At 41.2% G+C, this 27,694-nt stretch overlaps 2 protein-coding genes, 1 long non-coding RNA gene and 1 other non-coding gene across 4 annotated transcripts; 2 read left to right on the top strand and 2 right to left on the bottom strand.

Moving 5' to 3' along the window:
- Nucleotides 1–3,862: 3,862 nt before the first annotated feature.
- Nucleotides 3,863–9,624, bottom strand: LOC144995114 (uncharacterized). Its single transcript, XM_078954548.1, has 2 exons — nucleotides 6,661–9,624; nucleotides 3,863–5,447 (listed from the first exon to the last, which is right to left on the bottom strand). Exons 1-2 carry the CDS (start codon nucleotides 6,794–6,796, stop codon nucleotides 4,054–4,056), a joined length of 1,530 nt encoding a protein of 509 aa, XP_078810674.1. The 5' UTR covers nucleotides 6,797–9,624; the 3' UTR covers nucleotides 3,863–4,053.
- A 4,764-nt stretch (nucleotides 9,625–14,388) lies between these two features.
- Nucleotides 14,389–16,187, top strand: LOC144995116 (uncharacterized). Its single transcript, XR_013658752.1, has 2 exons — nucleotides 14,389–14,527; nucleotides 14,590–16,187. It is a non-coding gene; the product is annotated as an uncharacterized LOC144995116 (long non-coding RNA).
- mir30d (microRNA mir-30d) lies at nucleotides 14,673–14,777 on the bottom strand. The gene has a single exon (NR_107145.1). It is a non-coding gene; the product is annotated as a microRNA mir-30d (primary transcript).
- Nucleotides 16,188–19,684: 3,497 nt separating the features above from the next.
- On the top strand, nucleotides 19,685–24,162 carry LOC110015964 (uncharacterized). The gene is made up of 6 exons (XM_078954549.1): nucleotides 19,685–20,271; nucleotides 20,348–20,441; nucleotides 20,543–20,875; nucleotides 20,954–21,125; nucleotides 21,327–21,454; nucleotides 21,577–24,162. Exons 1-6 carry the CDS (start codon nucleotides 20,021–20,023, stop codon nucleotides 21,895–21,897), a joined length of 1,299 nt encoding a protein of 432 aa, XP_078810675.1. The 5' UTR covers nucleotides 19,685–20,020; the 3' UTR covers nucleotides 21,898–24,162.
- The last annotated feature ends 3,532 nt before the right edge of the window (nucleotides 24,163–27,694 follow it).

Genomic DNA, 27,694 nt, shown 5'->3' on the forward strand with positions numbered 1-27,694 from the left:
AGCTTTGTCCACTGGCACCTGAGCCCGGACCACGCAGGGTCCGGACATCAGGGGGCACGAAGCGCTCCACCCCGGTACCCCTCTCACAAGTGGTGTAAGAGAAGGGAGAGGAGAGAAGCCCGCTGGGCGAAGGCGGAGTGAGGCATCCGCGCGTCGCACCGGGCGTCCGCAGAGTCGCCTGTCGGTCCTGTTTGTGCTCCAAAGCTTTCTCTGGAGCGAAAACCGTCTATCCATGATGTTTAACCAGAGCAGTAGTGACACACAATCAGAATGAACTGTTTACATGAACAACAATCGGATCAACAATCAGCATAACCCACTTATCTCCATCGGAAAGAAATTTTGATCCGATCGAGTCTGATCGAGGGAGAGTATTCCGAACGGCGTGTTTACATGACGCATTTTTCTTCCGATCGGGCGTTTATTCCGATTACTTGTGTCCATGTAAACGCAGCTAATGTTTACACCCCACACAATGGAGCCTGCAAAGCCCTTCCCCTCCCCCACCTGGGCGCCTCAGACCACACCTCTGTCATGCTAATGCCAGCATACAGGCCAAAGGTCAAAGCCATCAGACCAGCTAAAAAGGTGGTTCGGGTGTGGCCTGAGGGATCTACTGAGGCTCTACAGGACTGCTTTGCTTCCACTGACTGGAGTAAATTCAAACAAGCAGCCACCGTTAATAACATCACTGATCTCCAGGAGTACACAGAGACTGTCACATCCTACATGAGGAAGTTCATGGATGATGTCACGGTCACCAAAACCATCACCTTTTGAGCCAACCAAAAGCCATGGCTGACAGGAGACGTCCACAGACTCTGGAGGGAACGGAACGCTGCCTTCAGAGTTGGGAATGAAGCTGGTCTAAGAACAGCCAGGGCAAACCTGTCACGTGGCATCAGGGTGGCCGAGAGAGAGTACTCCAGGAGGATGGCTGACCACTTCAGAGACAGCAGTGACGGAAAACTGATGATGCCATCTCCACAGCCCTCCATTCAGCCCTCACCCACCTGGAAACAAAAGACTGGCATGTCAGAATGCCTTTCATTGACTTCAGCTCTGCTGTCAATACCATTATCCCACAGCAGCTCATCCACAAGCTGGACCAACTTGGACTCAACACCCCCCTGTGTCACTGGTTGCTGGACTTTCTGACGGGGAGACCACAGGCAGTTTGCATCTGCAACAACACCTCCAGCACCATCACAATGAACACAGGGGTCCCCCAAGGATATGTGCTGAGCCCCTTTCTCTTCACTCTGCTGATTCACGACTGCACACCAACATCAAGCTCCAACCTCTTCACTCAACAGTGGTGGGTCTCATCAACAACAATGATGAGACCACCTACAGGAGTGAGATGAGCAGGCTGGCTCTGTGGTGCAAAGACAACAATCTCCACCTGAATGTGGAGAAGACAAAGGAGATGGTTGTGGACTTCAGGAGAACTCACACCCAATACGCTCCACTGATCATCAATGGTGCTGCTGTGGAAAGGGTGAGCTGCACCAAGTTGGGTGCACATCTCCGACGACCTGTCTTGGAACCACAACACTGCATCACTGGCCAAGAAAGCCCAACAACGCCTGTACTTCCTCCGCAAACTGAAGAGGGCCAGAGCTCCTCCCCCACCCCATCATGCAGACCTTTTACAGGGGTTCCATCGAGAGCATCCTGACCAGCTGCACCATTTGTGGTATGGTGCCTGCACCGCGTCTGCAGCACATTGTGAAAACAGCTGAGAAGATCATCGGTGTCCCTCTCACTCTCGGACATTTATTACTCCCCCCCCACGCAAAGCCATCCGGATTGCAGGGGACCCCTCACACCCATCCCAGAGACACTTCAACCTGCTGCCATCAGGGAGGAGACTGCCAAGTCTCCAGGCCAGAACCAGCAGACTCAAGGACAGTTTCCTCCACAACGGGGTAAGGAAACTCAACTCCCTCCCTGCCCTATCCTATCTGCCCCCTCCACTCCGTGCTGCAAACTTACACATGAACCCTTTCACTCCTGCATCAGAACATCACCTTCACCAAAACCTGCCATCTCTGACTCACCTACTTACTGCTCTTAGCACTGTTGCCACTTTAAACTGTCACTTTAACCATTTCATTGCTCTTTTTCACTATTGAGATTGCTTTTTATATTTATTTCATGTTATTATTTTATAAGCTGCTTGCACTGTGGGGTGAGAGGAAAGTAATTTCATCTGTGCTGTATGTCATGTGCCCACCCATGTTGAAGCATTTTTCAACTGGAGCTTAATCTTCTGTTTCACATGAAAGTCAATTCCAGGAACAGCAGCTGCTTCTTCACATCTGAAACTTAAGGGGAAAAAGTGTCAGGTTGGTACAATCATAATAAAAACCAATGCAACCAATTTAATAGAAAAGAATACATGATATACATTTAATACATTGATCAATTGTTAAACAATTCTTTATCAACATGGAATAATCTTTATAACTCTAGAATCATCTTTTCTGGAAGACTACTTACTTTGATGTTTCATGTCAAAGTCAAAGAATTTTCAAGGACACTGCAGGGAGTTGAACCCCGTCTAGCTGAAGCCAGAGTACCATCTACCAGTGCCTTTTGTTTTTTGACTGAACATGGAAGCAAAACCTGGATTCCAACCAGCATGTGACTTCAAATGATCAAACACACTTGAACTAATTGTTCATGTATTAACTTTAAAATCTATTGCACATTACAATATGTTTTTGTGTCACATGCTTGTTGAAATACAGGAAAAGAAACCGAACATTTCATGACAAATGAACATTTTAAAGTCAAGATGAACTTTTAAAATGAACTCATGCATTAAAAGAGAAAAACTCAACAACTTACCTTTGGCCCTTAAAATAATCATCTGTTATCAAAGAAAGCTAAAGTTACTCCAAGATTCACAGATCTCACAGATCTTTCCTTGTTGTCGTTCCTTGTTTCCTTTCTAATTTGTTAATTACTAACCCCCCTTCATTTTTGTCCATGTTTTATTATCCCTCTTTGTTGGTGCCATACTTGTAATAAACGGCCTAGCTGCCATTTATTGCTGACCCCTCACGGGTTTGTTTGTTTTGTCTTTATGTTACACATTCATCCCTTTTTACGTAGCAGCATGCATTCAAATGGATGTAACAGTGGGGCTGGAGTGGCTTCAATTCAGACAACATTATCAGAAGTTCATGTAGCTTTCTCATGAAGAAGCTTTGAAGAAGCTGTCTGCTATTGGTGACAACAGCAGGGGCTTTAGCCCCAGACATCATTGCTCCTAGGATCACAGGAGCTCCCAAACCCCTCCACACCTTTAAAGTGGTAGTTTACTGAAGGCTATGCATATATATTTGTATGTTTGTCTATTCATCTCTTTTCATATTTTGTTTAACAACTTTATCTCTCTCTATATTTTTTTACATTTAATGTATCACAATATTTTTCTGTAAAGCAATCTCTGTATGGAGGTGTATTTATGAGTCTATCTTTCTTGTTTTGTCTAAGACAATATATACATATTTGTATGTAAATTTATATTTTTAATTGTTATATTTATACTTTTTAAAACAAAGATCAAGAGAAACTGAACAAAGGTACAAGTCAAACAGAAATAAAATTACTAAATGAAAACAGTGCAGTTATAATAGAATAATTTTTGTTTATTGGAAGGTTGAGAAATTATACCATTAATAAAGAAAAAAAACAAACAAATAAAACCCAAAAATAACAGAAAATAAATAAAAAAATAAATCCCAATATATAAAATTAAAGACGTACAAATATTTATCAACTGAAGACTTGTTTCTCTACTTCCAAATAAAAAATAAATCTTTAAAATAAAATAAAGACAACTTACATATATCATAGTAAAACACACTAACATTTTTAATATCAAATAATTAAATATACATTTATTAAAAAACATGACACACCTTTTAAAAGTGTTTAATGCTAAATACTTCATGAAATTGAATTTTATGTGGATCTGATCAACGTTTATCTACTACAATAGTAGTTTTCCTACAAGCTAATGTTATCTAATATTTACACCTAATTATTGCTGCATGTCTTGCGGCTGACTTTAACGGCCGCTTCTTCTGATGGAACCCAACTGAACTGATGTGGTGGATTCACTTTCAGTGTGTCCAGCAGTTGAGAAGAGGCGTCCGGCTTTGCTTTGGGGCAAATGGTCTGATTTTTTCTTCTATTGGTGGTTTTCTTAGGTGCAGCTCCAATGGTAAAGATAGTCCTCTGAGGTTCTAACAACAATGAGGCTTTTAGTTTGTCCGATGCCGAGTCTTTCTTTGTAAAAGAACTTTGTTGTTCACAAGACTTTTCCTGAGGTGCACACCCACTTGATTTAGCCTGGCTGCTGACTTTAACGGCCGCTTCTTCTGATGGAACCCAACTGAACTGATGTGGTGGATTCACTTTCAGTGTGTGCAGCAGTTGAGAAGAGACGTCCGGCTTTGCTTTGGGGCTAATGGTCTGATTTTTTCTTCTCCCATTGGTTGTTTTCTTAGGTGCAGCTCCAATAGTAAGAATACTTTTTTGTGATTGAAAACAAGCTGAGTCTGTTTTTTGGTTCAATCCAGAGGCACTTTCAGGTCTATTAAACTCCGTCTGTGATGATGCTTTCTGCTGAGGTGCACACACAACTGTCTCTGTTTGGTTGCTGATTCTATTGGTTGCAGAGTTGGACAGAAAGACCATCTCTACCAACTGCGTTTCAAGAGTTTCTCTTTTCTCCTTTTGTTTTCCAATTTGATCTTCCATTTGTAAATTTAAACTGTTGATTTTAAGCAGTTGTTTTGTTACCATTTCTGTCTCTTCTAAAACTGTCTTGTAACCTTCTGAGTAGCTTGGTTTCTTCTCCCCCTTGAGGAATTCTGTCACATTTTGGATCTTCTCCTCAAGTTCTCTTATGTCCTTTCTACTCTCTTGTCTAATGTGACGCTCCAGCTCAATACTTTTTTCAGAAAACATCCAATCTTCCTGAGCCTTAAGTGCCTCCTGCTCATATTTCTTTATGAGGTTCAGCTTCTTTGCAATGTTCTTTTCCCTCTTAGCTAAACAGCTTTTTAACTTGTTTCGCTGTGAGATCAATCCATCAAGATCGTTGACATCAGTTTCTCCGTCAGACTCCACTGATGTTGAGTCTTCTTGGAAGTCTTCTGAATCAGAATCACTTGAATTGTCCTCCTCACTATCTGTTCTGTCAGAATCAGAGGGTCCAAATGGATATTCTCTGGGGGTGGGAGAGTCCAGACTGTGCTCATCGGTCTGCTCATCGCTGTAGCTATTGTCAGGTGACATAGTGTTGTAGAACTCCAGATCACCTTCAAAGTCACTCTGACTAAATGTCCTGTCACCATCAGAGGTTTGAGATAAATTGTCTTGGGGGATGGGAGACTCCATACTCGTGTCCTCTCTGGAACTTTCCTCTGGGAAGACAATCATGTTATAAAAGTCGTCATCCAAGACAATGTCACTCTCATTCTCAACAATATAGGCCCAGTCTCTTGTAACGTTTTCTTCCTGTTGCATCATTTTTGATCGCTGATTTCTCTGGCTGCTATTGAAGTGAAGCAATGCTGCATTCTGGGAAGTATTTATGTATTTCAATCCCATCATGCCATGATGCATAATGACATCATTACATGATGTCATTATTTGTTGATATGATGTAATGTTAACAAATAATGACATCATCTAATGTCATTACACTATGTCATTATTTGATGATGTAATCATTGAATGATGTCATCACTGAATGATGTCATCTCTGAATCATGGCACTATTGACAGTTTACAGTATTGCCCCATCTTACAAACAGGATCTGTGAACACGGAGAAAAACAAGTCTCAAACAAACATATTATGAGGGAGATGGAAAATCCACATGGTTCTTAGCTTATAAATTGGACAATCAGATAGTTGAAAAATCTATTTTCGAAATCTGGACCCTCCAGACAATGATACCATCACATCAGTGGGACTCATCCAGGACGGCACATCAGTGCGAGCTGATGTGCCGTCCTGGATGAGTCCCAGTACCTGGGCCACTTGTGTGGGTTGTAGACGCTGTCTTATGGTATTGCTGGAGTGACAAAAGTCACCAAAAAATCAAACAGAAAACATAAGGACAGAGTAGTCCGTGGTCACCACTTGCAGAACCACTCCTTTATTGGAGGTTTTTTGCTGATTTCCTATTTTTCCACCTGTTGTCTATTCCATTTGCACAAAAACAGGTGAAATTGATTGTCAGTGTTGCTTTCTAACTGAACAGTCTGATTACCCCTAAATAATGCCCCTAAATACAATGTGACACAGATCCCTTATGTCCTATCCTGGTCTTCGTCAAAGGTGGTGAACTTCATCCCATTGTGGTTACTCAGAGAGTCTCTTGAAGAATCATCATACACACAAACACACATTTATCACTTTGTTTTCAATCTTCCTGCATTCAGAGCAGCTCTAGACTTTGTTGAAACTACAGAATCTTTTTTCTTGTGTAAACTGTTTAAACTTTCTGTTTCTTTGTGACGATAATGGTCATCTTGATGCTGTGAATGCTCCTTCAAAAAGTTTTTGAGCTCTGCTATTCTCAAAACACCATTCATCCTCTTGTCCAAATGTTTCTCATCCTAGACCTACCTGCTCCTCCATCAGTGAACCCCGTCACCTCAAGTTTGTATCTTTCAACCTCTGGACCAACGGAGAAGGAGAAGTAGCGAGCGTACGCCTTTTTTTCTTTCAAAGTCCTCCATGTCCACCAGCATTCATTATTCATTAATCCTCTTCACTCCTGTCGGGGCATAGGGTGTCTACTAGGTCTCCAGCCTCTCCTGTCCTGGGCTGCGGTTTCTATGTCCACCAGCAGCTCGTGTTTTTTCCTCAAACAGAGCTGGAAACACAGGAACATGTAGAAAGAAATCTCTGGGAGCTTTCTAGATCCACTTTTGTCCATAAAGTTTCTTTAAACTTTAACTTGTTCATCGTTAGCATCACCGCTTCGGTTTGAATTCCGATCTCACCAAGCCAGAACTCTCCATCAGCAGAACCAAAGCCTGTCCTATAATAATCACAGTGTCTGTAGAAGTTCAAAGAACCGTCCATCCTCCTCTGGAAGACCTTAGAGAACAGGACAGAAGTTAAAGATGATTCATCAGACAACTGAAGTACTGACTTAGTGGGTTAGGACAATGTTAATTCTGTGAAATATTGTAGTATTTTAATTGGCGATACTTGTATCGATTTAAAATGCTGCCACAATTATACTGAATTATTTAAAAGCAAACATGGTAACCGGTTTAGCTCGTGCTGGTTTGCGGCGCCTTCCGTCCGTAAAACCAGTGTTCGATTCCGGGCTGCTCCCTGTTCCCTTCTCTGCTGCTGTGCCAGTCCCAAGCCTGGTTAGATTGAGAGGGTTGCGTCGGGAAGGGCATCCGGCATAAAACATTGCCAAGTTAACTATGCGACTCATCCTTGTGGGAGGGTTGTTTCGCTGTGGCGACCCCTGATGGGAGAAGCCGAAAGTGGAAGAAGATAGCCAACTTAAAAGCAAACATGTTCTTCAGCATTTTACTTATGTTTTTTACTGAAAAATTTTGCCACAGTGAAAGATGAAGGAGAGTTGTCATTACGGTTTGGGATCTTGTTTTTGGTAGAAAACAAAGTTTTGGGATTATTGGAGCTGGTGTGAATGATGTTGGAAAAATAGGATGACCGGGCAGTATTGAGGGTGTTCTTGTACTGGTGAGTGAAATCAATGTACATCTGGAGATGTACAGTTAAGGCCCGTACACATCGGGACGAATTTCGTGTGCGATATTCGCCGACATTTAACGCCTCGTGACTAAACAAAGGGCACCATTGTGAGTGTGCACACCGACGCGAAAAAACGCCACGCGTCAAAGCGTGACTTTTTAAAAAACGCCTCGGGTTCGTTTTTTTGGTTTGACGCGCCGCGTCAAAAACTATGCGACCAATGAGAATGGCGCTTTTGCACACATGTCTGGAGCTTCTGAAGTTACAGTAAAACACAACTTGGGGGCGCTCAAACACAAAACTGCCTTTCTGAGCACACATACCAGCGAAGAAGATGGACGCCAAGTAGCGTCTACACTGCCGCAAAGAAATAATGACGGACATTCTAAAATATTCCCGAAAACGCTCATGATACCTTTTCAGCTCCTGTACCAGTCGATAATACTCCCCATGTTCTTCTCTTCTCATAACTATGGGATGTACCCAAAATCGGCGTCTTTTCCGGTGTCTTTCATCATTCAACAGAAGAATTATTTCTTCATCGCTGGAACTGGAGCTAGACCTACTGGTGCTGGAAATATTCATGTTTTCTTTGTTTGATTCTGACAAGCGCGTAAATACTTGGTCTTTTCTTCTGAGTGAAAAGCGACTTTAAGAAGCGTAAAGTTGCGCAGCGCCACCTTGTGTACAGGAGTATTTCTGTTTTACATTAAGCGCCATCTAATGTCAGGGAATGAAATTGCATGTTCACTCGGCTCATCGTCAGCGAAAATCGCCTGGGTGTGAACACAAAAAACGTGGCGAAAAACGCTGGCGAATAACGCCTGGCAAATATTCGTCCCGGTGTGTACGGGCCTTTAGTCCTGTCCTTAGTTTTGTGATGCAGCCTCTTGTAACAATTCACTAGGATAACTAGTCCTGTTACTAATAAATAAATACACGAAAGGGGGTTAAACACAAAAGAGCGTCTTAATGCGGAGAAACAATTTGCAGATAACAGAAAATTTCAGACACAACCCGTGCATTAATCAACAGCCAAAATTAAGGTAGAGTCAGTTCAAAAAATATGATCATTGTTCCATTCCAAAATAAACATTCAGATGATGAGTCGTGCTCAGCCTTAGTCATTCATAGAGTTCAATTCTTCCGGAAAGTCAATAATTCCAAAAAATGAGGAGAGTCAATAAAGAAAGAAAAAAAAATAGCCCTATAGCGATCGCTATTTTCTGGTATACCAGTAACTAAAAAAACTATGGTTGGATCTCACCAGCGTTCTTCCAGGATTGCTGACGTGGCCTCTCGCAGCAAACTCTCCTGCTCCCGATTACGAAACACGTCTGCTGTAGGAACCGCGCCTCCCGGTAATGCTTCCTCCGTCGATCTAAATATCCGGCTCCAGTGGGTTTCTTTCTTTTTCCGCTAAAGCCATCAGCATCCGAAAAAGTCAGAGAATTCACTCCAAACATCCACCTGTGGAGCTGTCATTCGCGGCCTGCAGGTGAAAGGGGGAATCCTCGCGCCACACCCCTCATCGGCGTTTTCGAGGAAGTCAGCTGGGAGGCGCGGTCTCGTCATCACCCCCTTATATAGTCTTTTGATGACGTTTATTTAGTTTTGATTCTGTTTTGTATATCGAGTAATTTACATGAAAAAAACAGGCAACCCTTTTCTCCCCACAGCGGGAGTACATACATACGTTTTTATATACAAAACATAAATTCCTGACGGCACCATGTCAAAAGAATTTTCTTAACTATGTCTTGCACACATCAGTATAATGTGACATTGTCACAGTCTTAACCCTTGTGCTATCTTGTGCGGTCCACATGAACCCATCCTAACATTGACGTGTTCCCCCCACCATGACAAAGGTGGATAAAGGTGGAAAGATTTCATGTAATCCATGGACACCAGTGAATATCACAAATCATTGAAGAAAAAAGGTTCAGAGGGTCTCGATGACCCAACTCCCAATGTTAAAGTGCTTAGGATAGCACAAGGGTTAAACTGTCGTTTGTGGGAATTCATGGTGCGGAGTTCAGAGGTGTATCAGGGTGCTGTGTGGGTAAAGGAGACATTTTTTGTTTTAGTGGGAGCCAACTGGTCGAGACAAGAGGAGAGTGTGCTACTGTAGTAGTTTACATGTTCAGTAGGATTATTAGACGGGAGGAGGAGAGACATTTATCAGCAAGGGAGGCTGACAGTGCATCAGTAGAGACAGACTTCAGATTGCGAAAGGTTATCTTGCGCTTATATCAGATATATGAAAGTTTTGACTGGAAGGATTATGAACCAAGATGCCAGTTGTGCAGATAAGAGTGGGGAATTCGACATGTTGAATGATGTTGAAACACTGCAGTAAATCAAAGAAATCTGAAGCCGATTTAGAGCGCGAGCCATCAATGTGAACATCAAAGTCACCAAAAAGGAGGATGGATGGTGATATGGCAGAGAGTAAGGTCAACAAATCAGTCAAATCAGAGGGGAAAGTGGTGTTTGGTTTGGGTGGTCGATAGATTAGCAGTAAACATGGGGGCAGGGTCAGGTAGTTTCAAGACTGTATGTTCAAATGAGTCTGTTGTTGGCAAAAATATAGCAGCGATTTTAATGTTCTTTTTATAAATGACAGCGGTACCCCGACCACGACCTTCAGTGTGGCCATTTAGGTTTGTCCTGAGGGAGGGGCTTGGTTGAGGCAGAAACAATCCAGAGGTTTATGACAGGTTTCAGTTAAACAGAGATCAGCTTCATAAAGCTGAGACACTTAGTATTTTTGAATGCCAACCTTTGCTGTGAGGATAAATCACATACAGTGGGCTTGCCTCAAAGAGTTTAACTCCACCCAAATTGAGGCACGCCTCGGTCTGCACACTACAGCCAGAGGCTTCTCGATCCTAGAGTCGTTTACCAAAATAAGAGCTTGGCGCCATCTTCTGGATATGAAAAGTATGTACGCAGATAAAAAAAGAAGTGATTGTGAGAAAACTCAAGAAAGCTGTGTGTCTAGGCCACAGAGAAACATGCACTGATTTTTGATGTAATCTGCAGTTTCAGAATAAAAGACTGTTACCACACTGCTAGCAAAGATCACAGAGCTGCTGGAATGGATGAAACGAACTGTCTGAAGTCCTGAAGATGAGCTGAAGTCTTTCAGGCATAAGGTACACATGAGGTCTTTGCAGCTCTCATTCTGCAGCCTCTGATGATGGACACTAACGTCCCCATGGGGGGATGAAAGATGGGGTTCAGGTGACGGTCAGGGTTCTTCACCACCACCCCAGAGAGAAAGAAGAGTACAGAGGAGGACTCATGAAAGAAACATCAAAGGAAAAATATGTCTCCTTTGGGAAAAAGGAGAAAATGGAATCACTATGTATGTACTATAACAGACTGTAACTCATCCAGAAGCTCCTGGATAAGTAACCACATGTTTCTCAGTATTATTTCGTTTCAAAAGATCTACATGAATCCCTCAGTTGTCTATCTTGTCCTCCTGTAACATGCAGTTTATACGTCACTTTGCATGAACCCTCCCAGTGTAGGTCGTACATGAATATACGTAGAAAAAGTGAGAAAAGTTTTCATCTTTATGTGAAATTCTCGCAGACGTATCACAAATGAACTGTGTTAAAACCACAGAAGTACGGATAATCACGCAAAGAACACGTAAATCAATGTAGATCATGAACTGTGCATGAATATTGCACTGTTTATATAAAATTCATTATTGATTCGTGTGTTGATTACATAATGTTAATGTGATATGTGGGCTGTTTACGCAATATAAACGTTTTACATTGGTGAAGTCTGTTAGACATACGTAGACATACGTGGAATGTTTGTGAAAAGCCACAAATTTGTGTTTGCTTCTTTAAGTTTTGCAAAAATCACACACAATCACGAAAACTTTATGTAATAATTGCATCAAAACTTCATTAAAAAAAACTAAACTGTTTAGTTCTCAACCAACTTAAGATTTTGAACAGCTCAAAACCAAATTCTTGTAAAGACCTGTCGGTAAAAAGCCTTGACGAATATCTCTGCACAAATGACCATCACAAGAAGCACTTGTGTTTAAGGGGCTGTACAAGATATATTTCACTATGAACCACTCACATACATATATTCTTACTCTCACAGACATATAAGATACTCTCTCATATACATACAGTAGATTCTCATTCATAGTTAAAATAATATATATGTATGTAGGTAAATATATATGTATGTAAGAGAAGTATAAATGTGTTTAAGTAAAAGTATAGTTAAAACGGAAGGCAGCTTAGTGGAAAAGGAAGGTAGATAATTTTTCACTAACATGAACAAACAGGTACACTGCGTTGAAAGAGAGCACTAGAAAAGATGTCATAATTTTTTTATTTACTGTTGGAATTTTGGAGAAGGCCAGGGGTCAAGGGCAAGGACCAGAACCCACACCACAGGGACACGGACACCCCCAGGCTCACATGTGATCTCCGGTTCATGGTCTTGCCAGAAAACTCAGGGATCCCTCTCCCTGCATGGAGAGAGGGCCGCCAGGCCCAGGAAGCCAGCACCTAAAAGGACACGCCCCCAGTTGCAGAGGGCCTGGTTCCCCCCACCAGGGATGGGGTAGAGGACAGAAGATGAGAGGTTCCAACCTTCCTTGTATGTGTGTTTGTATGTGTGCGTGTGTGTTGGAAAGTAAATTGTTTTGGGGTAAAGGGTGTGTGTACTAAAGGGTAAAGGGTACAGGGTGCTTTTATCTGTGTATTGCAATTGGCAAGTCTTAGAATAACATTTTGTCTTTAATTATGAGACCAAAGATGATATTGTCAATAGCATACGTTGGTAATGAAGGATTTTTTTCAAAAGATGTTTAGATAAAAGAGATCTGGCTGTTTTCACATCTTTGTTTAAATAAGATAAAGATCATTTTGAAGGAGTTTCATGTCAGAGTCACTACTTCATGAAGTGTTCTTCATCCACGGCCTCTTCTCAACTGTCTGCTGTCTTCGTCTATCGATAACATGAGGACATTTGCTAAACTGAGAGGCACTGACTGCATATGAGAACACAGCAGAGTGACCCCCTCCCCCCTGGTGTTCCAAACAGGAAGTACCCGCTGGTTCCAAGCAGCCAAAATCCCATAGTCATTACTCTATTCTGAATCTGATACCTTTTATTTTCATGTCCTTGATGATCCTCATTTTTTTCACGACATTTTTTCTGTAGCACAGGTTATAAACTGACCAATCATATGCCTCAATAAAAGTACATGATCTCACCTCAGGATTCCCCCCACCTGGGCTCTCTGTTCAGTCTCATCATACAGACATGAAGACGTTTTAGGGCCTTTTCAGGCTCTTTTTACAGATTTGTATTTGTTTGCATTTAAGCCAAACATCAGTTCTGTAACCCCACCCATTCAGTTTCAACACCCTGCTCTGTCAAGTCTCCACTTCTAAAATTCAATCCACTTCTCTTTCAGTTGCAGAGTGTAACCACCAGGTGGCAGTATTATGAGGGAAAAATCCTTTTACAAGTTTCTATTTTTTTTGTTAAATGTCAAGTTTTCTGTTTAAGAGGAAAAGGTTTAGCAGTTATAATTACAAATAAACAAAAACATGACAGAAAGGCTTCGCTATGTTATTCCAAATGTATAAGGTATTAATTTTAGCACAAATATTTCCATCCAAAAAATTACTAATATTATTTTTTTATGCAAGTTTATAATATTCATTGTTTTATTTTAATATTGAAAAGGTGGAACGCCTTTCTTACATTGTAGTAAGAAGTACAAGAACGCAGTTCTCAGGTAAAAGTATACTTTGATTGAAGACTAAAAATAAAAGTTTAGTCACTTTGTACAGTTCTGCTTCTACCATTATTTTCTACTATTACAGGTATCAATAACAGTTCATGTAACACTTGTGCTGTCCTAGGCACTTTATCATTGGGAGTTGGGTCATCTAGACCCACTAAACAGAGCTCTGAACCTTTTTTCTTCAGTGATTTGTGATCTTCACTGGTGTCCATGGATTACATGAAATCTTTCCACCTTTATCCACCTTTGACATGGTAGGGAGAACACGTCAATGTAAGAGTGGGGTCATCTAAGATAGCACAAGGGTTAAAATGGATGGACGGGTAAAGGTTTTGTGTTACAGTAATTTTTTAAAGAATAAAGATTTTTCTTTTTCTAAACATGTGTAACATGTTTAGAAAAAGAAAAATCTGAAGAAAAAGAAGAGTCTGAGCGTTTTAAAAGCCTTAACTGCTGTGGTTTCTGAAACATCCAGCGAGGTCAACCAACCACCACCTCATCGGGGTGGGGGCGGACATGAAGACAGAAGCACCCACACTTTCAGTGTTTTTATTCCAGCTTTCACACTTACAGCAGCGTCAGGACCGACCGTGTAACGTTTCCTTTGTGAAGGTGGGGGGGGGCACAACAACACCAGCATAACAATCCAAACACGCAGATACATTTGTATTCATTAGCAGCTGCAGAGCAGCAGGTGCTGTGTTCACCTTGTGACTCATCCTGGGAAACGGTGACACTGGAGAGGCCGGGAGCAGCTTGAGAGCAGAAACCCCTCCAGGTCCAAACCGCCCCATCATATCATCAGCACTTCACCGGATCCACAGCGCAAAAAAACAAAATACTGGAGCATTTGATTCTTTCCAGGATTGTTTCCGCGGAAACACTGGCGCCGCCATCTTTGTCCTGGCCGTCTTCTGGCCGTGCAGAGGTCACTCTCAACCAGAGCAGGTAAACAACCTTCCCTCAGCCACCTCTGCAGCTGATTCCAGCTGAGTGTAGGATGTTTACAGGACCTGAGTCTGAACCGCCATCGATCGCCACAGGCCGACCTTCAACACGGACGCTTCAAGGCCTGCGACGCACACGGGTGTCTGTGGAGAACGGAGCAACCTGCAGCTGCAAACATCAGACTGAAAGCTCTGCGCAGACACAGCTTCCAGTCGGGGATGTTTACAACCCCAAAGTGCCAAAGTGTGACCTCCGGCCCATCTGCGGAACGTCGTCCCCTTCCAGCCAGGGGGAGCATCCTCCACCGTCACAGGACGGACAGCTTTGACAGACACGAGCAGGATGAACGTCTCCCATCTACAACAAGAAAACCCGGTTCTGGTTCTGGGAGAGGGGTTTGGAGAAACCACTTTCCAGATCACATGACAATCTAGTGAACAAAACTCCACTCAGCACAAATGAAATGATGTGAAAACTAAAACTAACATGGCTGTGTTTCTGATGAGAAGGAGCCATCTCCTCCACCGAATCACGTGCCCACATTGATCAGTAAAGTTTGGGAAGTTCTTCAGATCTCCCGTTGAGGTCCAGAGGAGATCAGTTCTGCACAGAACCCTGCCGCTCAGCTGAGTTTGGAGAAGGAAACATGTGAGTTTTCGGACAGAAACAGCAGCTTATCTTTGTTTTCACTGCCGCAGCAGGGTGAACTCCCAGCCGGACGCGGACTCCAGCAGGGCCCGCTCCGCTCCGGGAACAGGCGGAGCGGCTGCCCGCCCCCAGCGCTCTGCCGGCCGGGACAGCGGCGGCCGTCCGGGGAGGGAGCTGCTGTGGGCCGGCCGGGAGAGGCGCCCCGATCCTGTGTAGCTGCGGCTAGCACACTCAAGCTAGCTGCTGTTAGCTCGCCACCAGAACCCCCCTTACCCCCCCCCCCCCCCCCCCTTACGTCCCCTTACCGGCTGTTTTCCGACAAACCCGCGTGAAGCTCGCAGCAGCGGTGGTTCGGTTCGAGGTTCGAGCTGCCAGCCCAGGTTCGGTCCAGTTCCGGGCTCAGCATCCAAATTTTCCTTCCGTTTTCACGGACTTGTCTTTATTTTGACCTTTGGTTACTTGACACCAACGCTGACGTCATTGTCATGGCAACAGAGTCCCTCCCACTGCGAGCCCGGACACATACAGGGAACATCACCGAACGTAACCGAACGTAACCGAACTTGACCGAACGTGAAGAGAGACCGGAACCGTGAAACGCCGCTGCCTCTGGGAAACCTTTACATGAAGGGAAGAAAATAAAACCAGAAAGAGAAGTTACAATGATTGACCAAGAGGAGGAGCACCTCCAATTACCTTCAAAGAATTGTTCGCTATTTTACTGAATTGGTTGTCTTGTACTTCTTGTTTTTATTTTATTGATTTTTTTATTTCTCATATTTTCTATTCATTTGTATAGTTAGCAATTAAAAAAAAAAAAATGTATTCTAGTTTAAAACTCAAGTAGAGCAATATCAGGCTATTATCCAATGATGCCATGTAATGGTCATGCAGTCTTGTTGGGTGTGTAGGTGTGGGTGTGTGTTTGTGTCCTTAGCATCACTCACTACTTTGGTTTTTCCTGTCTGAAAAAGCAGCTTTAAATCAAGAAAATAAAATAGTGCTAAAACTAGCCTGTTGTGTCAAAAGACAGATCCAGATGAATTTTCCTGACTTCCTCTAGTATTGATGATGGGTCTGACCCATTGACTGTACATGAGGACTGGACTGAGCAAGTGTGACATCAACCATAGAAAATCGTTAACTCCAGCTCCATCGAAAGGAAGTCAATTCAGTCACCGTTTTTCTTTTCCGCATAAAGATGCCGCCATGTTGGAGTCAGATGATGCCAATCAGCAGGGGTTGGTCCGAGTCGGTCTGAGTCAACATTTCAATAGCAACCACTCTCACCAATCAAGAGAGAGCTTGTTGGAAGGTCACACCACACCACTACCACTTGAACCAAATCTGTCATTCTAATGTTGAAATTGTTCAATATGAGACCATCTACTGTGATTAAGGCATCTGATTGGGCAGTGTATAACTTGAATAACATGAACTACAGAAACAATATATAAAAATCAGGATGATGAAGGAGCCATCTCCAAAAAAGATATTCAGAAATACAAACAGCAAAAGAATTGGCATACCCAGAGGATAAAGTGACCTTCAGAACAACATTAAAGATAAGTGAAATTATAAAACAACATTATAGATACCCTATGACAAATTAAATAAAATTTAAACAAAAATAACTAAGTAAAAATACACCGCAAAAGCAACCATTAAACAACTGAAAATCAACAACAACATTTTGCAAAAATAAATAAAATGAGCGACTGAATAAAAAACACCCCTGAGACCGTAGTGTGTCACTGTAACACGGTGTTGTACAGTCTGATGGCTGTGGGGAGGAATGACCTGCAGTAGCTCCTTCTTGCACTGTGGGGGCAACAGCCTTGTGCTGAAGGAGCTGGTCAGTGCCTCTACAGTTTGGTGCAGGGGGTGGGAGGGGTTATCCATGATGGATGTCAGCTTAGCCAACATCCTCCTGTCTGCCACCTCCTCCATGGACTCCAGTGTGCAGCCCAGGACACTAGTTAACCAGTTTGTTTAGCCTCCTCCTGTCTCTGTTTGTGCTGCCCCCCGCCCAGCACACAACTCCATAAAGGACCACTGAGGCCCCCACAGTGTCATAAAAGGTCCTGAGAAGCTGTCTGCACACGCCAAAGGACCTCAGTCTCCTCAGCAGGTGAAGGCGACTCTGGCCCCTCCTGTACAGAGCATCCGTGTTGTTGGACCAGTCCAGTCTGTTGTTCAGGTGAACACCCAGATATTTAAAAGTGTCCACGACCTCAATGTCTGAACCCTGGATGTTCACCAGTGAGTGTGGTGTAGGGGAAACTCCTGAAGTCCAGGACCAGCTCTTTTGTCTTGCTGGTGTTTAGCAGCAGGTGGTTGCTTCACAACAGCACACAAAGTCAGTGATGACCCCCCTGTACTCCTGCTCGTCCCCCCCTGATACACAGCCCACAATGGCACTGTCATCTGAGAACTACTGCAGATGACAGTGGTGGGAGTCGTGGGTGTAGTCTGATGTGTACAAGGTGAACAGGAGAGGGGGGAGCACAGTCCCCTGAGGTGCCCCTGTGCTGCAGACCACCACATCAGACACACAGCCTCACAAACTGTGGCCTGTCTGTGAGATAGTTGATGGTCCAAGCAGCCAGATGTTGGTCCACGCCTGCAACCTCCAGCTTCCTCCTCAGTAGTGATGGCTGGATGGTGTTGAAAGCACTGGAGAAATAAAAAAACATGACTCTCACAGTGCTCCCAGGGGACTCCAGGTGAGACAGGGCCCGGTGCTGCAGGTAGATGATGGCGTCATCCACCCCAATGCCTGGTCGATATGCAAACTGTAGCAGGTCCAGTGCTGAGCTCACCTGAGTGCGGAGGTGGCTGAGGATAGTTTTCATCAGGTGGGAGGTTAAGGCGACAGGGTGAAGTGGTTTGGTTCCGAAGGACGAGGTACTTTTGGAACCGGAACCAGGCAGGAAATCCTTCAGAGGACTGGTACCTTCTCCAGTCTGAAGCTCATGTTAAAATTATAGCTTCTAAAAGAAGCTACAATCTGGCATACCGGTTCCTGTGGTTCTTGTAGAGAACCTCAGGAATCTTCTTTAAGAGAACCACAGTAGGCACATTGGGTTCAAAGCAAGGGATGATGATGCTGTCTTAGCAATATCAGGACTTCAGGCTGAGACTGAGATTACCTCTTACACAGCAAATTCAAAAGAGTTGATTTTGGAGTGTTGATCAAATTTTAGTAATATAAGAGTTAATTTAACTCTTTGTTGAGTTGCATCCCATATATTTAACACTAAACTAAAAAAGAGTAGAGTTGAAAATGAGTGTCAAATCAACGTGTTTCCAAAATAAATCTGTCAGTGTCATTATGAGAATTTTAACTCTGAAGTCGTCACTCTAAACTCCCACGTTTCCTATAACACCTGAAGTGTACCTTTTACCGCCCTCTGCACTGCTCGGACTGCATGCGAACACCGTTGGAAGCCGTGGTTTTAAGGTTTACCTAGTTGGTAAGTAAATTAAATGCTTCTTGTTGGTGAATTGATCGATTTTCATTTGTTTGCATCAGATTTTATGTCGGTATTAAACGCAGATACATGTCAGCCACGCAAATTGGTGGTAGTAGGACGGAGGCGTCGAATTAATCATGCGTTACACTGTAGTAATTAACTGCGGCCACGGTAAACGACACACAAGAACATTTTTAGTTAAGCAAATACAATTTAATGAAGTTGAACTTGATGTTTGGTGGTTGTGCACACTTTGTGAAATGTTAGCATGACGTTTAGCTAACCTCGCGTGTAAAAAAAATCCCACAGTCAAGCCGCGCAATGGTGGACTCTCATCGCGTTATTTAAATGTTGAAGTACGTTCAACGCATATTACATTATTAATCTCTACGCCCTTTATTTAAATCAAAAGCAGGATATGCTGGGAACTGTGGAATATGGTGGAGTTCAAAAATATGTCAAAGTTCCACGCAGTGAAGAATGCTTCGACTTTACCCGCTTTCTTCAAGATGGTTTGTGCCATTTTATTTTTTACTAAATCAACCATAGTGGTCAGTTTTAGGATCAAGGCATATTATGGATTGTTATTTATAACTTCCACTGTCTGTATTTTCTTTCCCAGTAGCGGACAAATTTGGTCTGCAGGTTCAGCTCCTGACTGAAGGTGTGCTTGTTCTGATGGATCAGTCTGGAACAGAAGTGGATGAGGACATATTTGATGAGCTGTTGAAGTCTGGGGTCAAAAACTTTAAAGTCAAATACAAGCAGCAGCCAGTGTTAGGTGAGTACCGGTAGTCTTCCTTATTTAGAAAAAAAAATATTATAATAATCTTTACAAACTGTTTCATCAAACTAGTATTTTTATTTATTTAGCTGAACTGTTCTAGCACTGATATGATATAATACAATGTTTGTGTTCGTTTTATTGCACTAAAGTGATGCAGTTTTAATAACTGGTATATAAATTGTATATTTTGTTGATGCATGTTAAATTGCTTCTCTGAATTATTTTTTGTCATGTTTATTAATGTGATTAAAGTTTTAATTTATCTTAAAATATGAAGAACATGTCTGTTCTGCTCTTGCTCTTGTTCATTTTAGATCTTACAATTAATTTGACCGCAGAAGAATCACAAACAACAGATCCAGAATCATTATCAGCCCCCCCACCATCACCAGTTTCCATATCAAACTCTTCAGCATCTTCCACTTCGTCAGATTCAACTATGATCCTCCCATCAGTGCTAAACAAAAGAAAGGACGTGAGAGAGATGGACCGGGATCAAGCTAAGCAGGCAAAGTGTTAAACCATTTGATAAATACATCTTCAATTAAAAATTGTAACACTGATGTTAAATTATATGTGATCATGATACACATTTTTCCTCAAATAATTTGCTTTACTAAGTATGTTTGTTTTAAATGCACATGTTTGTTAGTATGTGGGAATGAGTTGTATTATTTATCTATGTTTTGTTTCCAGATGGTTCATTCAGCCTTAAGGTCCAACCCAAAGGGAGAGGAAATCTTCAAGGAGTATGACAAAACTAAAACTCTGTCAGATGCAACACGAAGGCAGATGGTGAATATTCTGGTTGCGGACATGACATCTGCATATGGGTAAGGTATCATGCACTACAGTGGTATGTGGTTGAGAAACAATGTAAATAATTAGTGCTGTATCTTCTTTTAATAGGAGGATTCCACCGATAAGTGCTCGCACCAGCTATGCTCTGGGCATTGTGACCCTTTTTCCCTATCTTCAAGATCCATATTCAAAAAATGGATTTGTAAGTTCTGTAGACTTTTGTTGTCCACGTTTTATCGTAGTAATAGTCTTTTGTAACTTTTGTGTGACTCTGTCCATGTGTGTTTATTCATCTAAATGCAGGAACATTATTATGATCCGGACGCCAATTCTGGCTATCTTGCCTGGAGACTGAAGACGGTCCAGCGAAACACCAATGTTGGCGCTCATTTGCGTTCAAGGCCTGAATACCAGGAAAGTCCAAGAACCAAAAGAGATTCTGTGTTAATAGATGGACAGCTGTTTGGTGAGGAGTGCAGAGAGGCTCTCTCTATAATAAGACACTCTACAGATAAATCTGTGATTAAAGAGAAGATGAGAGCCACCTTTGAGTACAGACAGAAGCTGATTCATGACCAAGATGCAACATTGTCAGTCTTTGAAGTCTTCCCTCGTTTCCTTGACACGCCAGAGTTGGTAAGAATCAATAGTTTATTCCAAAAATTTACAAAATTAAAATCCTACCTATTAGGTTTCATGTTTGTTTCTTCAAAGATCGACCAGGACTTTTCCATGATGTTTGGGGATGAAGTATCAGGAAGGTTTCTGGCAAAGTGGCCATCCTATTTCAAGAACAAAGTGATTGCTGCAAGCCAGCGTCTTCCATCGAGTTCCTACCTAGAGGAGTTACTGGCATCTATGGACCCCAAAGCTGAGAATTACTTTGGTAAACATGGGCAGTTTATTAAACAGTTGCAGCTTTATGAATTTGTTACAGGGGTTCTGTCAATTTAGGCTTGGTTAGATATTTTCTCTTTCTTTGTCAATAAAGTCATAGAATTTAGATATGTTCAAAAAAGATTAAGAAAATTGTGATGAAAATATTTTTATACCAATAGGTACTTTAAAAAAGTACTTTTTATTTAAGGTTGGGACAGTGATATATCAGCTCTTCTGCTGCTGCTGCATCTCTTGCCTCCTACATCCAAAGGCCACAAGAAATCAGCCAAAATCAGCTCAGCACAGGCAGCCCACCGTCTTGTAAGATTTGTAAAGGTGTGTTCCGTTAGCAAAGATATCAAAATTAACAATGTTTGTGTGTTGGTGTTGTATGCTACTTATTCTTTGTTTAGAAAAATGCAAATATTCAAGCATTACATCTTTGTCTTTAACTGCAGGAAGGAGCCAGTCTCAATACATTTTTGGAGAAGGTTGATGTTAGGCAGCCCTTCCTACTCTGTGTTGGGGAGCAAAGAAAAGAAATCCGGAGGTTCTTCATCATGGTGGACCAGAAACCAATCCCATGCAGTGCCTTGACATCAGTGGCTGCATTTGATGTGCTGTTTAAAGCACATTTTGTCTTCAGCATCTCCTACGATGAAGCCCTCTCCAGTTTCTACGCATTTATCCAAACCACAGTGTATAACATTGATGTTGGAAACACAAAGGAAAGCCCACGAGTCAAGGAACTGAGAGCACGACTTCTGCAAGAGCGTTAGCATGACACCAGATTTAAGGTCAGAACACCGTTAACAGATTGAGAATGTTCTCGTGTTTTGTTTGTAAAATGCACCACAAAACTTGTTCAAATCTTTGCAAGCATTTAAAGTTCTTTCATGGTTTATACCCAGCAAAAAATTTGCGTTTAAAATGTGGGGAGTTAGGATGTGTTTCATCTTTTTGTACATACAGTGGATTCAGAAAGCATCTTAAAACTGTACACAGTTGTCAGTTTAGTGGACAGTCTGAATCTAATCAGGAAATGACGCATCAATCTGCTGAAGATATTGCTGTTGATCAGCCAACAACTTCAGCATCTATGCTGCAGTTTCCTACAAATGTTACACAAAACCCTCTTGTTGGAATGTGTGGCTCAATTGTCGCTCAACTACAGGCATCAGGTCTATCTGAAAATACAGTCCAAACAATAGTTTCCTCAATGGAGGAAGTTGTGAATGATGTACATATGCAAGCACGTGAAGCAGCGTTTCAGACATTTTCTTCTGAAGATAAAAAATCTGACATTTACAAAAAAGTTGAGCTTAGTTTAAACCAAAGAAATAATCCGTTTACTTCATTTAATACTGAGAAAAAAAGAGAAAAATATTTTGCTGAAAAATGGGAAATAGTTGACCCTAAAGAATTTGTTCTTGGTGTGAGATTGGATACACGCAGAAGTAGAAAAACAGGTGTTTACAGTCAAATTCCTGTTACAGACAAATTCATATATATACCAATTTTAGGCACGTTAAATTTAATTTTCAAAAATAGTGAAATAAGGGAGGGTTTCTTACAAGAGAAATGCAGAAAAAGTGGGACATACATTGACACAAGTGACGGATTCTATTTTCAAAACCATCCTCTATTTTCAAAGCAGAAGTATGCTTTACAGATTTTGCTATATTATGACGACTTTGAAATGGCTAATCCATTGGGGTCCAAAAAGAGCATCCACAAACTTGGTTGTGTTTATTTCACCTTAAAAAGCCTCCCGCCCAAATTAAACTCTGTGTTGATGAATATACATCTAGCAGTTCTTTTCTACACTGAAGATTTAAAAAAATATGGTTTTGAAGAAATACTTAAACCTTTAATTGATGATTTAAAAATTTTAGAAACTAAAGGAATCCAACTTCCTTTCCTTAAAGAACCATTGTTTGGCACTGTAATTCAGGTTACAGGTGATAATCTTGCTTTAAATAGCTTGTTAGGTTTTGTCGAATCATTTAGTGCAACCCACTGGTGTAGGTTCTGTCTAACAAACAAAGAAGAAATTCAGTCAGTGTTCACTGAAAATAATCCTAGCCTCGTTCTGCGTTCTAGAGATCTTATTGTTGAACATTGTAATGCTCTTAGGGAAGATCCTGCTCTTCCTTCCATTTATGGTGTTAAAAAATATTGCGTGCTCAATTCATTGGAATATTTTCATAGCAGTGACAACTATGCTGTTGATATAATGCATGATTTGTTGGAAGGGGTCGTACAGTATGAGCTTAAGTTGGTTTTTCAGTACCTGATTAAAAGTGGTTATATCTCTATGAATACATTACTTGACAGGATAAACAGTTTTAATTATGGTCACGTGGACCGTAAAAACAAACCAAGTGGGTTAAAAATTGATGACAGCAGCAAGCACTTAGGTTTAAACGCTATTCAGTCGTGGTGTACCCTCCGGAATACTCCCCTCATCTTTGGTGACATAGTTGAAAGGGACAATAAATATTGGAACTTTTTGCTTCTTTTGATGCAGATTGTTGATATTGTTTTTTCAACTGTCCTTACTGATGGCATGATATGCTATTTGAAACATCTAATCTGTGATCACCATAACATGTTCAAAACGTTGTTCCCTGATAAAAAACTAATTCCTAAACACCACCTAATGATCCATTATCCAAGATGTATGAAAAAGATTGGTCCACTTATTCATGTGTGGTGTATGCGATTCGAAGGTAAACACAAATCTTTTAAAAAGTCTGTAAAAAATTTCAAAAATCTTCCTAAATCTTTAGCAAAACAACACCAGCGTCAAATGGCTTTTTACTATGAAAACTATTGTTTTAAAAGATATGAATTTGGTCCTTTAAAAACAACAATTCTTGATAACTTGAAGGGTGGAAATTTGTTATGTCAGATACTAGATTTGAATTTATCTTCAAATGTCCAAACTACAAATTGGCTAAAAAGTTATGGTACTGAATACCACCTTGGTCTATTTCTGTGTACTGGAACATCCCATGATTTACCTGAGTTTAAGAAAATTTGTACTAATGTAATGCTTTTATAATAGGTTGTGCTGTCAACACACTGCACTTTGATGAACACTTTCATGCATATTGCATTGAAGAGCAGAGTGATAAATATGCTTTGATTTGTATTGACCAGCTTACTTATTATAGACCTTTTGATAAGCAATGTGCTAATGAGAATGAAAGAGCATACATTGTTCCATACTGCTATATGTTATAAAGATTGTTTTATAATTTTTGTGATGCAGTTAAAATAAATGCATTTCAACTAAACATTGTTTCTTTATTTTAGTAATCTAATGCACCTATTGTAGGTCTGTGACAATTTTCAATGACTGTGCTTATTTACCAACACCCCCAAAAAAGTTAAATTGACAATATCTGGTGTGGACTCAAATAAACACTTCAAAAGTGTTGAAATAAACCGACAGATTCAAATTGGTAACTCTATTTGGTGTTTAATAAAAAAAACTCTCGACAGTGCTAATTTTTAACTCTATGTACAAGTGTTGAAAAAATCGAACACTGACCAGAGTTGGAAAGTGTTAAATTCTTTACACTAACAGAGTAAAAAAACAACTCAATCTTAGTGTAATAGGCTCAACACTTTCAAAAGAGTTATTTTGACACTTTGTGGTGTGGACCCATATAGACACTTTATAAGTGTTGAAATTGACTCCTGTAGAGTTGAATCGGCCTGGTAGAATTTGCTGTGTAGGATGGGCATTAAGTTAAGAGAAAAAAAGGAAAAAGTTGAGGTTGACCTCAGAAATTGCTAGTTTTGTTTTGCTTTCTGTAAAGAAGAGAAATCTGCTAATTACTAATTAGAGTGCTGGAGTGAAGTTAGGTTCACTGTCATCCAGAGTGGGGGTAGTATTAGCAGCTTAGCCTGCCCCCCTCCCACCACCCCAAATGTGTGGGTTTACGGACAGTTGTGTTGGAGTTGAAATAAACTGCAACTAGCCCTGTTCAAGTGCAACAGTGTCCTGTCTTATTAATTCCCATTTACGTCCCGATTGGGACAGGACCAGAAACAACAGCGGTTTCGACTATGGTATAAAGCTTGAGGCTGAAAGGTAACACCAGTTTTATTCCAGAAATCATCTTGGCTAAGAGGCAAGACATCTTTAACTCAAAACCATGTCTCCGTGACCTTTTTCTTAAATAACTTTTGTTTTTAAAATTAAGAACTAATAACCTGCACATTCTCACATAACAGTTAGACTGGTGTGGAAAACTGGACGTCACTAATTGCTTCCTTAATTTCATTGTAAAATTAACAACAATAGACATTTAATATTATGGGAATATTTTCCCCACATCTTATCAGAATGGGGAACTGGAGACATAAAAATTCTGCTTTTCATATTTTCAGCTCAAGGTGCCACGAGGCTCGACAACTTCTTCCATCAACTGCAAAGTGGTGATCGCTGTGGCTGACAAAATGTCCAAGTGTAAGGCGGGCTACAAAGATTTCAGGCCGAAAGAGAAAGCCTCACATGTGATGAAGTGTCTGTATTGGTATGTACAGTGGTGGAAAAAATTGTTGGTACCCCTCAGTTAAAGAAAGAAAGTCCACAATGCTCACTGAAATGACTTGAAACGTTCAAAAGTAACAATAAATTAAAATGTATTAAAAATAAATAATCCAAATCAGCCATTACTTTTGAGTTGTTGATTGACAGAATTATTAAAAAAACAAACTAATGAAATAGGGCTGGACAAAAATGATGGTACCCATAATTTAATATTTTGTTGCACAACCTTTTGGGACAATCACTGCAATGAAACGGTTTCTGTTTTTGTCAATGAGCCTTCTGCACCTGTCCACAGGTATTTTGGCCCACTCCTCATGAGCAAACTGCTCCAGTTGTCTCAGGTTTGACGGGTGTCTTCTCTAAATGGCATGTTTCAGCTCTTTCCACTGATGTTCAATGGGGTTCAGATCTGGGCTCATAGAAGGCCACTTCAGAATAGTCCAACGCTTTTCTCTGAGCCATTCTTGGGGGTTTATGGCTGTGTGTTTTGGATCGTTGTCCTGTTGGAAGACCCATGACCTGCGACTGAGACTTTCTGACACTAGGCAGCACATTTCTACCCAGAATGCCTTGATAATCTTGAGATTGCATTTTACCTTTAACTTCAAGACACCCTGTGCCAGATGCAGCAAAGCAGCCCCAAAACAGAACTGAGCCTCCTCCATGTTTCACAGTAGGGACAGTGTTCTTTTGCTTGGATGCTTCATTTTTGAGTCTAGGAACATAGAGCTGATGTGCCTTACCAAAAAGCTCCAGTTTTGTCTCATCTGTCCAAAGGACATTTTCCCAGAAGCTTTGTGGCTTGTCAACATGCATTTTTGCAAATTCCAGTCTGGCTTTTTCATGATTTCCTTTCAACAGTGGTGTCCTCCTTGGTCGTCTCCCATGAAGTCCACTCTGGCTCAAACAACCACGAATGGTGCGATCTGACACTGATGTACCTTGATCTAGGAGTTCACCTTTAATGTCTTTGGTTGTTCTGGGCTCTTTGGATACAGTTCCAACTATTCGTCTCCTCAATTTGTCATCAATATTCCTCTTTTGGACACGTCCAGGGAGGTTGGCTTCTGTCCCGTAGCCTTTACCTTTACAAGGTTTGTCTATAATTTTGTTTCTAATGTCCTGGGACAATTCTCTCCTTCGCTTTCTGTTGTCCATGTTCAGTGTGGTTCACACCTTTTCACTATTTGTCTCCCTTTAAATAGGCAGACTGACTGATTAAGGGTTTGAAAGAAGCTGTGATGTCAATTAAAGGACATACCTGAGTTCATCATGACCCTCTGGGCAATTAGTTCTCAGTCTTTTATGGAGGTACCATCATTTTTGTCCAGCCCTATTTCATTAGTTTTAAAAAAAAAATTATTCTGTTAATCAACAACTCAAAAGTAATGGCTGATTTTGATTATTTAATTTTCAATAAATTTAAATGTATTGTTACTTTTGAACGTTTCAAATCATTTCAGTCAGAAATTGTGGATTTTCTTTCTTTAACAGAGGGGTACCAACAATTTTGTCCACCACTTACCATCTGTAATTCATTGTTGATCTTATCACAGTGTTCTATGATGATCTGGATTTTGATGATGGGGATATAATAAATAAAAATGATCATTTTTCAGATGGAAAAACTGCAAGCTTTGGGGCAATGAGCTCTTTTTTGCTGCCAAACCTGTCAAAAGTCGTGTCTCTTACCGCACACCTGTTGTGCTCCCCAAGTGGCCCTAAGTTCCCTGATCAAGCTGAAACATGCTTTGACCGGATGAAAGCCTTATATTAGGTACTGTCAATAATAATGTTTACATTCATCTCAGTCTGTTGTTATTACTCATTATTTATGGAAATTGATGACACGACATCTTCAATTTGAATAAACTCTAGTTTGATTAGAATCTGTCATTTGTGAACCGTCAGCAGATCTGGTCATGTCTCAGCAAAACAAACACACTAATCATTTCAACTTTGGAAAAACCAAGGTTAGAAAAACAAGCAGCCCTCCAGTGCTTCAGCCA

The sequence above is a fragment of the Oryzias latipes genome, chromosome 11 (genome assembly GCF_053564925.1).
Source record: "Oryzias latipes strain Hd-rR chromosome 11, Olatipes_Hd-rR_3.1".
Lineage (NCBI taxonomy): Eukaryota > Metazoa > Chordata > Actinopteri > Beloniformes > Adrianichthyidae > Oryzias > Oryzias latipes.

Bases quoted from the DNA above. Each gene is read 5' to 3' on its own strand.
- LOC144995114 (XM_078954548.1), bottom strand. From the start codon at position 6,796: ATGAATAATGAATGCTGGTGGACATGGAGGACTTTGAAAGAAAAAAAG. The intron at 5,448-6,660 runs GTAGGTCTAGGA...TTGTCTTCCCAG, and splicing joins GTTCACTGATGGAGGAGCAG to AGGAAAGTTCCAGAGAGGAC.
- LOC110015964 (XM_078954549.1), top strand. From the start codon at position 20,021: ATGATACACATTTTTCCTCAAATAATTTGCTTTACTAAGTATGTTTGT. The intron at 20,442-20,542 runs GTAAGTTCTGTA...ATCTAAATGCAG, and splicing joins CATATTCAAAAAATGGATTT to GAACATTATTATGATCCGGA. The intron at 20,876-20,953 runs GTAAGAATCAAT...GTTTCTTCAAAG, and splicing joins TCCTTGACACGCCAGAGTTG to ATCGACCAGGACTTTTCCAT.